The sequence below is a fragment of the Crinia signifera genome, chromosome 1, assembly GCF_055691185.1.
Source record: "Crinia signifera chromosome 1, ASM5569118v1, whole genome shotgun sequence".
NCBI classification, from domain to species: domain Eukaryota; kingdom Metazoa; phylum Chordata; class Amphibia; order Anura; family Myobatrachidae; genus Crinia; species Crinia signifera.
The window spans coordinates 233,311,242-233,324,186 of NC_139217.1; the positions used below are offsets into that span (position 1 = coordinate 233,311,242).

General features: G+C 42.2%; 1 protein-coding gene across 1 annotated transcript; it reads left to right on the top strand.

The window, feature by feature from the left end:
- Positions 1-1,478: 1,478 nt before the first annotated feature.
- Positions 1,479-12,660, top strand: LOC146066494 (uncharacterized). The gene is made up of 6 exons (XM_083179113.1): positions 1,479-1,605; positions 10,820-10,945; positions 11,169-11,276; positions 11,462-11,680; positions 11,885-11,923; positions 12,128-12,660. Exons 1-6 carry the CDS (start codon positions 1,479-1,481, stop codon positions 12,658-12,660), a joined length of 1,152 nt encoding a protein of 383 aa, XP_083035239.1.
- The last annotated feature ends 285 nt before the right edge of the window (positions 12,661-12,945 follow it).

Below are 12,945 nucleotides of genomic sequence, written 5' to 3' on the forward strand. Positions count from 1 at the left end.
GCATTATACAGGAGCCAAGACCATGATTTCTTCTATGGGCTGTTGCCAGAGCCTGCCCTAGGCATAGGCAAACTAGGCAAATGCCTATGGGCTCCAGCAGCTTCTGCTGATTAAAATGATATGCAGCATGCATATATTCTGTGTGTGGGTGAGGCTGTATCTGCATCAGAAGCTCCTTGTGTGTCCTGGTCACATAACAATGCAAATAAGACAAATTTTCAGCAAAAAAGGCACCTATTGAGGCAAGATGTATGAATGAGGAAACATCTGTACCCAAGCAGAGGCAGAGTTCACAGTGTTAGCGGCTGTGCAAGCGCTGTCTGGGGTGGGTTGGTTGTGCAATAGTGTTCGGCATATGTGTAAGGGGCATTATGTGTGTCATGTATAAATGCATTAATAATGTGCGACATGTGTAACAGGCATTATGTGTGTCATGTGTATAAGGGCATTAATAATGTGCAACATATGTGTAATGGGCATTATGTGTGTCATGTGTATAAGGGCATTAATAATGTGCAACATATGTGTAAGTAGCATTATGTGTGTCATTATGTGTCTGAAGGGCATTAATAAAGGTTGGCATAATGTGTAAAGGGCATTATGTTTATAAGGACATTAATAATGTGTGTCATGTGTAAGGGGCATTATTGTGTGGTATTATCAGGGGTGCCAAGAGAAAGGGGTAGGGGGTACAAATTAACCAGGCCAAAGTCTGATGGAAGGGCCCAGTGGGGGCCCTAAGCCCCATTCCCTTAAGTGACAGCAGCAGATGCAGCTCTTCTCCTCTGCCCAGCACACACTGCTTTGTCCTGGGTTGCAGTGTGGCCATGGAGGTGCTTAAAATACAATATTTTCTCAAGATTTTTTTCTAAGGGTATAATGTGAATAATGTGAGGAGTAATGTATATAAGGTAAAGTGGTACTACTGTGTGATGTAACGTGAATAAGGCACACCATCACATGATATAATGTGAATAAAGTTGCTGTTAGGATCCGTAGAGTCCCCGCCAACCCTAACTCCGTTGCCTCCGGATAGAATTGACGGACGCGTGCAAGGGCTAAGGCTTCACCTATAATAGCTGCGTTCGACAGAGCCCGTTAGTCAGGCTCCGTCCCCGATGCCACCAGGTCTTACATGTGACAACGCGCCCATCAAGACCAACGGAGGACAAGGGGAACAACTGACTACAACCACAGGCAAGGACTCACAAGACTAGAAGATGATAGAATCTTTCCACAAATGGCACTGGGAGTAACAATACTCCAGAGATGGTATTTTAACAATAAACGATATGTGGGAGTAACAATACTCAAACGATGGTATATTAACAATAAATGGCGTACAGGAGTAACAATACTCAAAGGATGGTACTTAACACTAAATGGCATACAGGAGTAACAATACTCAAGGATGGTACTAAACAATACTGAATAAACAGGTGCAGTAAAGATAAGCATAACCCCCACTTATCTGAAAGATGAAGATACAGAACAAGAAGGGTAACCCTCAGCAGCAACACGGGAAAAGGCACTGGAATGCTGGAAGCAGGGCAGGAACCAAGACCAACAGGAACCAGGAAACCGGGAACACTCTGACCAACCAAGGTAGAACTGTCACCGGCGTCAGACAGTAGTGCCCGGGACCTTAAATAGGGCGCCAAAAGGCGTCCCCCGCAGCTGCTGCTAATCAGCTGTGAAGGGCCTGCAGACTGTCCCCTCCTCCCCGCGGCCGCCTGGCGTCCCCCGTCGCCTAGGCAACCGCTGCGGCAGGGGAGGAAGGAATTGTGAGAACGCTGCCGGGCGCGCGTCAGCGTCCGGCGGAAGTGCGGGACTGATGACGCGACGGCGTCCCGGCTGCCTAGCAACAGCCGGGACGCTTGGTGTCAGGATTGCCGGAGCAGCGCTACTCGCGTCTGCATCCGGCGGAAGAACGGAGGAGATGATGCGGCCACGTCCCGGCTGCCTAGCAACAGTCGGGGCGCGTCGCCCATGGAGTACCGGAGCAGCGCTGCCTGAGCCGCTCCTAACAGTTGCACTACTGTGTGGCATCATTTTAATTGGGGGTACTATTGTGTGGCCATGCCCCTTCCCAGCAAGAACACACCGAATGTGTGCACTGTTTATATTTAAAATATTGCGGGTAGGAGCACCAAAATGATGACTGCTTTGATGAGGGTTGATGGTGCTGGGAAAGGGGAGCAGGGTCAGAAGCGGAACTAGTGGCGGTGCTAGGGGGCACCAGCCAAAATCTTGCCTAGGGTGTCATTTAGGCTAGGGCCGGCTCTGGCTGTTGCCCAAGCAGCCCATAGAAGCTGGGCGCATGCGCAGTACATATGTTTGTACTGCGCATGGGCCAGGCCTATGATGACAGGCGCCAGGGAGTGGGGAGCCCGGGAGGAAAGTGGCAGCGATAGGGGGGTGCCTGAATCGCGGTACCCCCGCTGTGGCCAAAGCAGCCCCCTTTCCACCAATAAGGTACGAGCCACCATTGCAAGTATACCTGGCCAAATAAAACTAGAGCTATTATAACTGCATATGGGATCGCAGTCACAATTTGTGGCAGCTATGCCACTCCCAGGATACCTCCCACAAATGGCCAATGGCTGTCAACCACTTTGCAAATAAATTCTCATGGCATCTTCCGCAGCACACGTGCAGTCCGACTTGCGCAGTGAGGCAAAAAATGTATCCACTATGTACCACATCAACATTGCTTCCATCTCTTGGTTCAGGCCATTTTTTTTTTTTTTTATAAAAACTCAGATGCTTGTTCGGGACAGTTTTTAAGATAGAAAATAGGTGGCAGCAGTAAAGAAAATGTTGTATTTTGCCTATTAGACAGCCCCCCGCATCATCGGGTGATTACCATGGGAACAGCCATCATTTAATGGGAACACCCATGAAACGCTGGGCGTTCCCATGGGCGAATGCCCCGGCCCGCTCCCCCACCCCCTCCGGCCGCACTGTTGTGTGCGAGCACTCATTGAATAATTGGTCAGATGTATTATAACGGCGCTTATCACGCCGCTATAATACTTCCTGCTTCGCCTCATTAGCGAGGCGAAGCAGGAAGGGACATCTACAAGATGTATTAACATCTTGTCTGCCGAAGCGGGGGAGCGCTAACTTCCCCCTCCAGCAATGTCCCTTCCTGGAGATAGCACATCAGTTTACACTGATGCTCTGTTTCCTGTCCCCGACCGGCTCAACGGCGCATGCGTGGTATCTCGCTGCTCACGCGAGATCCCCAGCGCAGCCCAGAGCTAACAGCAGGGATAGAGCTGTCCCTGCTGTTTAGATAGGGCTTCGCCAGCCTGCTGCTGGCGAAGCCAAAACTGGCATCGGGCGGAACGGTCAGCGATGCTGATCATTCATACATTCAGCCTGCTATCATTTAGATAGCAGTGCCGATATGGACAGGGACGCATAGCACCCCTGTCATTTACCGCACGCTGGCTCCTTCATACATGGGGGAGAAGCGGTATCAGTGCACATAACGTGCGCTGATACTCCTTCTCCCCCATAACACCCGGTCATACACCTGCCCCAATCTATTTGCCGTGGCCACTCGCACAGAGCAGCTGCATGTGTGCATAAATAGCTATGTACAGTTGCATAAAATCGGACCCCCCGTTCCTTTGCGTGGTTGTCCAATTAAACCAATTATGTGTATATGCAATACTGCTTAGGGCATTATTTGTAAGCAACACTACTGTGTGTCATAAATTAATAAGGGGCACTACTTTATAGTGTAATATGAAGCAGGTTCACTACATGTGGTGTAATGTGAATATGATTGTGCTATTGTGTGGCATAATTTGAATTGGGGGGTCCTTTTGGGAGGCCACTCTACGTTTATAGAGTATGGAGGGTAGCACAAATTTTGTAGCTTGCGAAGGGTGCTGACAACCCTGGTTTTGGCACAGGTTCCTTCTATTGAGTTGAGTGTGTGTTGGGGGGGGGGGATGAGTTCCACCACCTTTCCAGGACCACTTTAAGCCCTGGTTGTGATCTTATTTGTGTGCCTCCAGGGCCGGCCCACGCCTAATTTTTTAGGGTAAGCAAACATAGATTTTAGCGCTGACATCAGTCATCCGTCCCAAGAAGGCATCGACACCCGCATTCCACCCACTATGGATCGAATGCCCCGGCAAGTGTGAAACTCGCTGAAGGCATTCACTTTGGGGGTTTGCACATGCAAGGGCCCCCACCATCACCCGGTGGACCAAATGTAGCCTGCTAGGAGCAGTTCTGAATCAACTCCTACCGCCTTTTGGAATTTTTGGTAAAGCAAACAGGGTAATTTCCAGACAATTTGGCTCCCAGTGCGAGAAGTAAAAAATGTGACCCCACCCCCATAGACATTGAAAAAAAAAATTATAATTGTGTGCGCTGTAGGTGTGTATTCCATAAGGTTATTCCTTACTGCCATGGAAATTGTCTTGCAGGAAAATACCTTATAGCCCAGTTTTATAATTTTATAACACAAAAATGCCCATTACATATAATGCAGACACCGTTATGCCTATTACGTATTATGCCACACACTGTATTGCCTATTACACATTATGCCACACACTGAAATTCCTAATACATATTTTGCCACACACTTTAACCATTTTATATCCCACACAATACATGCCTCTTACAATTTATGCTGCACAGTAAGACTTAAAAATTACTTTTACATTACCTGCTCATTACCTCTGCCGCTATACACATAATGCCCCCTGTGGTGCGGCTTTTACATATAATGCCTTTGTGGTGGCATTTATACACATAATGCCACCTGTGGTGCTGCTAATACATATAATGCCCCCTGGCGCCACTTATAAATATAATGCCCCAGTGGTGCCACTTACACAAACAATGCCCCCTGTGGTGTCACTAATACATACAATGCCCCCTGTGGCCACTCAGAAATACAGTATAATGCCCCTGTGGTGCCGCTAATACATATAATTCTACCTGTGGTGCCTAAAGTACATATAATGCCTTCCTATGGGGCCGCTAATATATATAGGGCCTTATTCTGAACACCACGCTCCCCTGCGAATTTTCACAGGGGAGCAATGGTGTGCGTCTATACATGTGCATTTATGCGCATGTGCAGATGCTGGCTGCGAGTGGGCACAGTGAACTGCTACTTCTCCATCCCTTTTGCACCTAGCAGTTGGTGGGAGTAGGGCGGTGGCAACGGGCTGCGCCCAGCATTTTATGAGCTTTCCCATGCAAATTGCGCCGTGACATGGGTGCCAGGGGCGGGCAGCTGACCTCACCGGAGGTCAGCTGCCTGTCCTCTTCCCGTACAGCGTGCACCTTCCAAATCATTCGATGGTTGGTGACCACCCAAAGCTGCGAATGGGTGTTTATACTAAACAGTGGTGGTGGTGGTGTGTGTGTGTGTGAGTGGGGGGGAGGGGGGCGTGCGAGCACTGCAATGCTGCATGTGCAGTGGCGTAACTATACATTTTGCTCCCCCCTGTCAAAATAGTTGTGGGCCCCCCCCCTTCCCCCGACTCCTCTCCAGCGTGTTTCCCAAGTGTGTGGCGTTATGAAGTCACACGCATAACGTAGAGGCAGGATAGAGGAAAAGAGACCAGCAGACACTGCTGCTTCCCTTGGCTCCAATGCATCCCAGGCTTCCCTAGCACGTCCATCTGCCCTCCCGCCCATCCTGTACACAGTAGCCAATAGCCGGCTCTGTGTACAGTCAATTGAATCAGTGGAGGGATTGGTCATCTCTGCCATGGCCGCACCCACGCTGCGGCTGTCTAGCCTCCAGTGCTCAGCCAGTAGACAGCGACAGGCAGCAGCATATCAGTGTGTCGATTGACCCCACTGTGGCTTACTCCCCCAAGGGGCAGCTGGGGCTGCCTTACAGTAGCTACGCCATTGTGCGTGTGGATAAAATGCAATGACATAAACTGAATGATGTTAGGATCCGACATGGTTGCTGTTCCCGTCCTTCTTTTCTTAAATCCAGAATCCCTCTGTCTGTTTCCCATATAGGAGCTTAAAGGAATTAAACCTAGTAGAGGATTTGGGTACCTCTCTGACCTCAAACATCAAAATAGGTCGGAGCAAGTCCCAATAATATTTTTTTTAGACACTGCCCTCTTTATCATTTGTTTAAGGGTTTCATTAGGACCTCCTTTGGTATTCCCAAGCAGGTATACAGGGTTAGTAGCAAGCTGGCAAAAGTGCCAGATTTAATATTACGCAGGGGTATAGCCTCTGGGTATCTGGTGCATAATCCACTACCACTAATCTATAAGGTATTGGTGTCCTCAAGCAGATTTTTACACTGGCCCTATTAGATCCATACTAATTTGCTCAAAAGGCATGGAAATAATAGGGAGGGGTACTAGAGTATGACTAGAATACCTACACCAGAGCACCAAACACCAATACCCACCTTGCTTTATTATAGGGAGGAGTACCAGTAAAGCCTTAAACTCTGACTGAGGGGTCATCTTCTGGCACACTGGGCATTCCTGACAAGTGAGCATATACTGTATATGATAACTGCACTAAAAATGGAGATGCCAATCACTTTATAAGGTACAGTAATATAAATTTAATATTATTAAAAATAGAAACATCTACAACCAATTGTAATAACTTAATTTAAATGGGTAATAAGAAAAATAATAATATAATAATAAAAAAGGGGCAAAAAATATTATAAGTATTATAAATATATACAGTATAACAAGGTAAATGATAAACTACACTATAATATACGGTACCGTATGGACTGTATGTCCTTTTGTGCCAGCAATTCGTCCGTGTCCATTCCTATTATTCCTCATGGAATAAAGAACCCCCAATTGGGGTATTATTTTGCTTTGTGGGATCCTAGGAATGGCAGCTTTATTCCTGACAATACGTCATGACTAAAGCTGGGTACACATATATACAATTGTCGGGCCGTTCTTTCGTTCTGGGTCGGACAGCCGTTCAATTGTATATGTGTGTACGCTGTCCCGTACGAGCGATAAACGGCAAAAAACTGTCTTGACCGTCCATACTCGGTTGGTCGACGGTTCTTTGCTGTTTAATTTTCATCCGACAGGACGGCCTCATATCGGTACAAGTAGATAAGGCACACTTTTTCTTCAAACTAATTGGTTTTGACAGGTCCACGCCCCTTTTATACAGGTTGATATCAAACTTGATACGATCGTATCACGTTTGATATCAAAGTGGTATAAATAATATTAACCCCCGTATTAAAATATAATTGGTTTGATACTGTAACTTCATACACTGATATTGTCTATATCAAATAAAACCACAGCTGTATAAATTAATTTATAAAGGTCGCTTAATGATATCTTAACCAGCTGGAAGAATTTCTAAACATAATGCTAAAAAAGTTGTTAGAAAAATATGGTATACAACAGATATATAATTCGTAGAAATGTAGATCTTGTTTTATATCAAATTTGATTTGTGTAGGATGTCTCGCAACTCCGATCATCAAAACATATAACGTATATAATTATAACGTATTAAAGCCGGGTAATTGGTATCGCTCATAGCTCTTTCACGGCGAATAATACAGACATATCATTACCAACTATAATAACACTTACCTTAGAACGATCCAAAAGCCTGACCAACCGTGTATCAAAAAATAAAAAATAAAAAGTTATACTCCACACGATAACTTCCACACCAGCTAAGGTCCATCTTGCTTTTAAAATGAAACATCAGAACATAACAAAGAGGTCTGGGTATACAGCTGTTATGCATTTAAAGATACAGGAGACATTCAGTCTGGGGCCTGACATGTTGTAGGCATTTAAATTTAAAGACACACAGCGTGAGAAGTATAGTGTTACTTTTAGAAAGACATCAGATATGACGGATGATTGTAATTTTCAAAAGTAATTTTAAACACCGGATTCCATAGTCTTTGAAGACGTTGATATTTACGTATGACGCAATTAGCGTAGACAGCACAGCTGGGCTGGTAACAATTATATTCATTAGAAAGCTCATACCTCTGAAAAAAACATTTTCACACGTCTATCAGTTTAATTAGGTTAGACAGAACAAAGAAAGGCCATGAAATCTTTGCAACAGAGCATGAGTGGCATCTAGTGGCCATGTATTGCAGTTGCAAGCAAGTTCCAGACGGAGCTAGAGACTACAGAATTAACTTATATATTATATTTAACTGAACATTAACCCTGAACATTATCAATGCTGATAAATAAAGGATCTATATAAAGTATATATATATATATATATATATATATATAGCTATATACAGTATATATATATGTATATATACAGTATATATATATATATGTGTGTAATGTGATGGTATCATTATATTATGTGATGAATAAAATATGGATAATATGTTATATTATTTAAATCAGATATATATATATATATATATATATATATATATCTCAATCAAATTACACAGGTGTAGTGGATAAGGTATATATTTTAAATTAAAAAGCATACACATACATATACAACAAATCTGTTGATCAATCATATAGAAGTCCAGATGGTATTTGTAAAAAGATTTATTCGGGAATCTTCCAAAATGATGACAAAAGCCCATATATATATATATAGGGCTTATGTATGCTGTTGTTGATGGTGTGCCATATCTGACATTTATTTAATAAGAATAAGGGTTTTTATTCAGGGGGCAATTTAGTGGCATTTTATCGAGCTAAATATTCTGAACACAGCTGTGTTTTGCACAATATGCTATGTTATTTAAATCAAATATATATATATATATATATATATATATATATATATATATATATATATATATATATATTTGATATGCCTGTCTATGACTTTGGAACACAACTCATGAATATTCAAATGAGACAAATGCAACACAGATGTGTTAACTGACTGAAACGTATAAATATGTTCTCCATGGGGCCAGACAACTACCAGGCATCTGCCACACATTGAGGTTGAAGGTCTTCACACACACACACTATTCAAGACAGAGAACTTGAAGTTTTGACTTGAAGTTTTGTTCCAGAACAGTGGGTAAGTCTAATTTAATTTTCTAAATAAATATATATATATATATAGTTTGCTGCTGTATTCATTGTATTGTAATGTATTTGGAGTACATGCTGTCATACTGGCGGCTTGTGGTTAATCATTTATTTAGGAAGTGATTAGCGTATTGTGGTCTGTACATTATACATATTGCTTTTAAAAACACTTTAAACAATCTTAAAATATAGTTTGCTGCTGCATTCATTGTATTGTAATGTATTTGGAGTACATGTTGGCATACTGGCGGCTTGTGGTTAATCATTTATTTAGGAAGTGATTAGCGTATTGTGGTCTGTACATTATACATATTGCTTTTAAAAACACTTTAAACAATCTTAAAATATAGTTTGCTGCTGCATTCATTGTATTGTAATGTATTTGGAGTACATGCTGGCATACTGGCGGCTTGTGGTTAATCATTTATTTAGGAAGTGATTAGCGTATTGTGGTCTGTACATTATACATATTGCTTTTAAAAACACTTTAAACAATCTTAAAATATAGTTTGCTGCTGCATTCATTGTATTGTAATGTATTTGGAGTACATGCTGGCATACTGGCGGCTTGTGGTTAATCATTTATTTAGGAAGTGATTAGCGTATTGTGGTCTGTACATTATACATATTGCTTTTAAAAACACTTTAAACAATCTTAAAATATAGTTTGCTGCTGCATTCATTGTATTGTAATGTATTTGGAGTACATGCTGGCATACTGGCGGCTTGTGGTTAATCATTTATTTAGGAAGTGATTAGTGTATTGTGGTCTGTACATTATACATATTGCTTTTAAAAACACTTTAAACAATCTTAAAATATAGTTTGCTGCTGCATTCATTGTATTGTAATGTATTTGGAGTACATGCTGGCATACTGGCGGCTTGTGGTTAATCATTTATTTAGGAAGTGATTAGCGTATTGTGGTCTGTACATTATACATATTGCTTTTAAAAACACTTTAAACAATCTTAAAATATAGTTTGCTGCTGCATTCATTGTATTGTAATGTATTTGGAGTACATGCTGGCATACTGGCGGCTTGTGATGTGCGGTCTGCTGACCACGCATGCGATATGATGTGATTCTGTAGTAGTTTTGTTGGATCCCCTGTAATTAATTTTTATAGGCCGATCTATAGAATACAATGTCAGGAGGTATTCATAGATCAGGTTTTTGTGAGAGCGTTAATAGTTTTATGTGATTTTGTGCACGCAAATTTCGTTATGGAAACTTATCGTGTTATCTTTTATTATCAACAGTGCCATCTAGTGGTTGTTGCAGAAAACACCTTTGAACTTAAGCTATCAACAAAACATCAACATGCAGGTGTGTATATGATATTTACAATAGTTTAACAATAGCTTATTGTATTGTTATTTCAACTTATTATTATTATTTATTACAGAGAAAGGAATACAAAACCATTAATGCAAATAAAATAAGTCTCAGAGACTTTCAAGATTTACCCAGCTTTCAACAGCAATCAAATTAGCAGACAAATACGTGTAAGTTTACAGATCAAAGACACAATGTTGTTGCTAGGGCATGATTTGTTAAGGCACAGGGGCTATTGACAGGTGTTATAAATGTTACGCTGTTGGTGTTAATTATTATTACCAGGCTCAGTTGTATTATTCACAGGTTCTGTTAAGACAAGCAACCTATTGGTATAAATGTTACACGTGTTGATTGTATTTTTCGTTCTACAAAATTGTTGTGTTAATTTTTATTTTATTTTTTATGTATATATTATTTTAAATCAGTTTCAGATGTCACAAATGTCGCATCTGAAGTTGGATCATTTGGTTCGGATTTCACAGTCGGTCCGGATCTGACGACATTCGAAAACCCATACGCAGCATACTCTGATTTGTCCGAATCGCAAAAATGTAGGTGGTCATAAGCCGTCAAAAAATGTGATGTATGTTAAAAAATGTGATATATTATTATTTCCAAAAATATGTCTCTCTCTCTCTCTCTCTCTCACGCTATCTCGCGCGAACTCTCACTTTCTCACTCATATATATATATATATATATATGTATATATATATCCTGTTATATTCATTTTTATACCGCCTGTGATATTAATGTGTTATTTGTTCTCTGTTAGTATCGCCGATTATGTCGAAATCTGATGCAGAACACATAATGGATGATCTCTGGAATTTACCATCGGCAAAACACTATAAACAGCTATACCAGACCCCGGCTATACAAGGTGAATTTTGACGATTGGCTATCGGTGTTTTTATAATGTGTTTTTGTGTTAAATGTTGCAGATCGTCGCAAAATCATGAATAGTGTCCACAGGAGTTGTTGTTATCATGACTTAAATGACAGTTTTTTTTTTTTTTTTTCTCAAGTCAGCGAATGTGTCGTTAATTGATAATATATGTATTACAGATGACATAGCTAGCCGGTATGAACCTACGGTACCTAGGGCCGATACGTGTGAAGCGGGACCATCCGGATACAGAGAACCGACATCGGGTGCTGAATCAAACGCCAAACAACACAACAGCGCTTTGGCTAAAGGCGCAAAAAGAGCCCAGATCAGCGATCAAGCTTTCTGGTCATTGTTTAAAGGAACCATGCCGGCGCAAACCTTTGACAAATACCCGGGTATGTTTATTTATTTGGTTTCTTATATAGCACAACATTTACCATTGTTCTTTACAAATGGAAACCACAGGTATTAAACAGCCTGTGTAGACGTAAGCCGACAAGGAAGGTGGGGTGGGGGTGGGGGTGATCCTGAAGGTGTTATAAAGCGACTGTCTTTGTGGCCGCGTATGTGTAACTAAAACGGTGTGATTTTTATTACAGTAGGAACCACGCCGATGGAAAGATCTGGCAAATATTCAGGTGTGTAATGTAATGTTTATTTATTTAGTTTCTTATATAGGACCGCGTTCATCATTGCTCTTTACAAATGGAAACCATCGGTATTAAACAGACTGTGTAGATGCAAACCGACATGGAGGGGTGGGTGTTTTGGGAGGCGGGCCTGAAGGTGTTATAAAGCGTCCGCGAATGTGTAACTAAAACGTTGTTATTTTTTATTTACAGCGGATCCGCGACAATTCGCAAAAATGATAGCCGCGGCCGGGGTTGCTCAACCACACAATGCTGAAATGGATGGGGGAGAATCCGCTAAAACGGCGATCGACCCACAACGCCAAGAAAATGTATCAAGGGCCGAGATCATGGCAACCGAGCGCGACGATTTCAAGCCAAGCAAGCGGAGAATTTCAAAAAGTCGATCCGGTCAAGAAAACAAGGCCGATTTATCAGACCTTAAAAGAAGATTGAAATATTCGGAAGGTAGACCCGTGAGAAAAAGAATTGCATTACAAACAGTGCCAACCGTGAGTAATGTGGATTACCCGCACGCATTTACAACACCTGCAACACCTACTGAATCCGACATTGACATTGCCGGTAATACAAAGACTGTGAAGACTCGTAAAACTTTACGACTGTCAAGAGAGAGATACACGCCGCTGACGGATGATGATGTCAGGAACATCATACTGCAGAAACGCAAAGCGTGGTCAGTAACACACCTGCAGCTACATTATCCGCTAATGATGAGGACTTAAATGGGCAAACATTTTTTATCACCCCTAGTGAAGAGTCAGGCTCAGATACACCACAGAATGATGATGAGACTGTAACATCTGTAGCCGGAATCCCTGATAAAGTAATGGGTGATGATTACACAAAACTACCCAGTGTTTTTACCACGGTCGGCGATGCAACCGCATCGGGCGGTGCGGATGCCCCGCCGACCGTGGTATCGACAGACATAGTTGATGGGGTTCAGAATGTGGAACAATTAGGACAAGATGCGGAAATACAATACTACGCGGTCATGGGGAGGATGC

Excerpts from the sequence above, each read along its gene's own strand:
- LOC146066494 (XM_083179113.1), top strand. The coding sequence starts at position 1,479 with ATGAAGATACAGAACAAGAAGGGTAACCCTCAGCAGCAACACGGGAAA. Across the intron at positions 1,606-10,819 it reads GAACACTCTGACCAACCAAG|TTTCAGATGTCACAAATGTC; the intron begins GTAGAACTGTCA and ends ATTTTAAATCAG. Across the intron at positions 11,277-11,461 it reads CCAGACCCCGGCTATACAAG|ATGACATAGCTAGCCGGTAT; the intron begins GTGAATTTTGAC and ends TATGTATTACAG.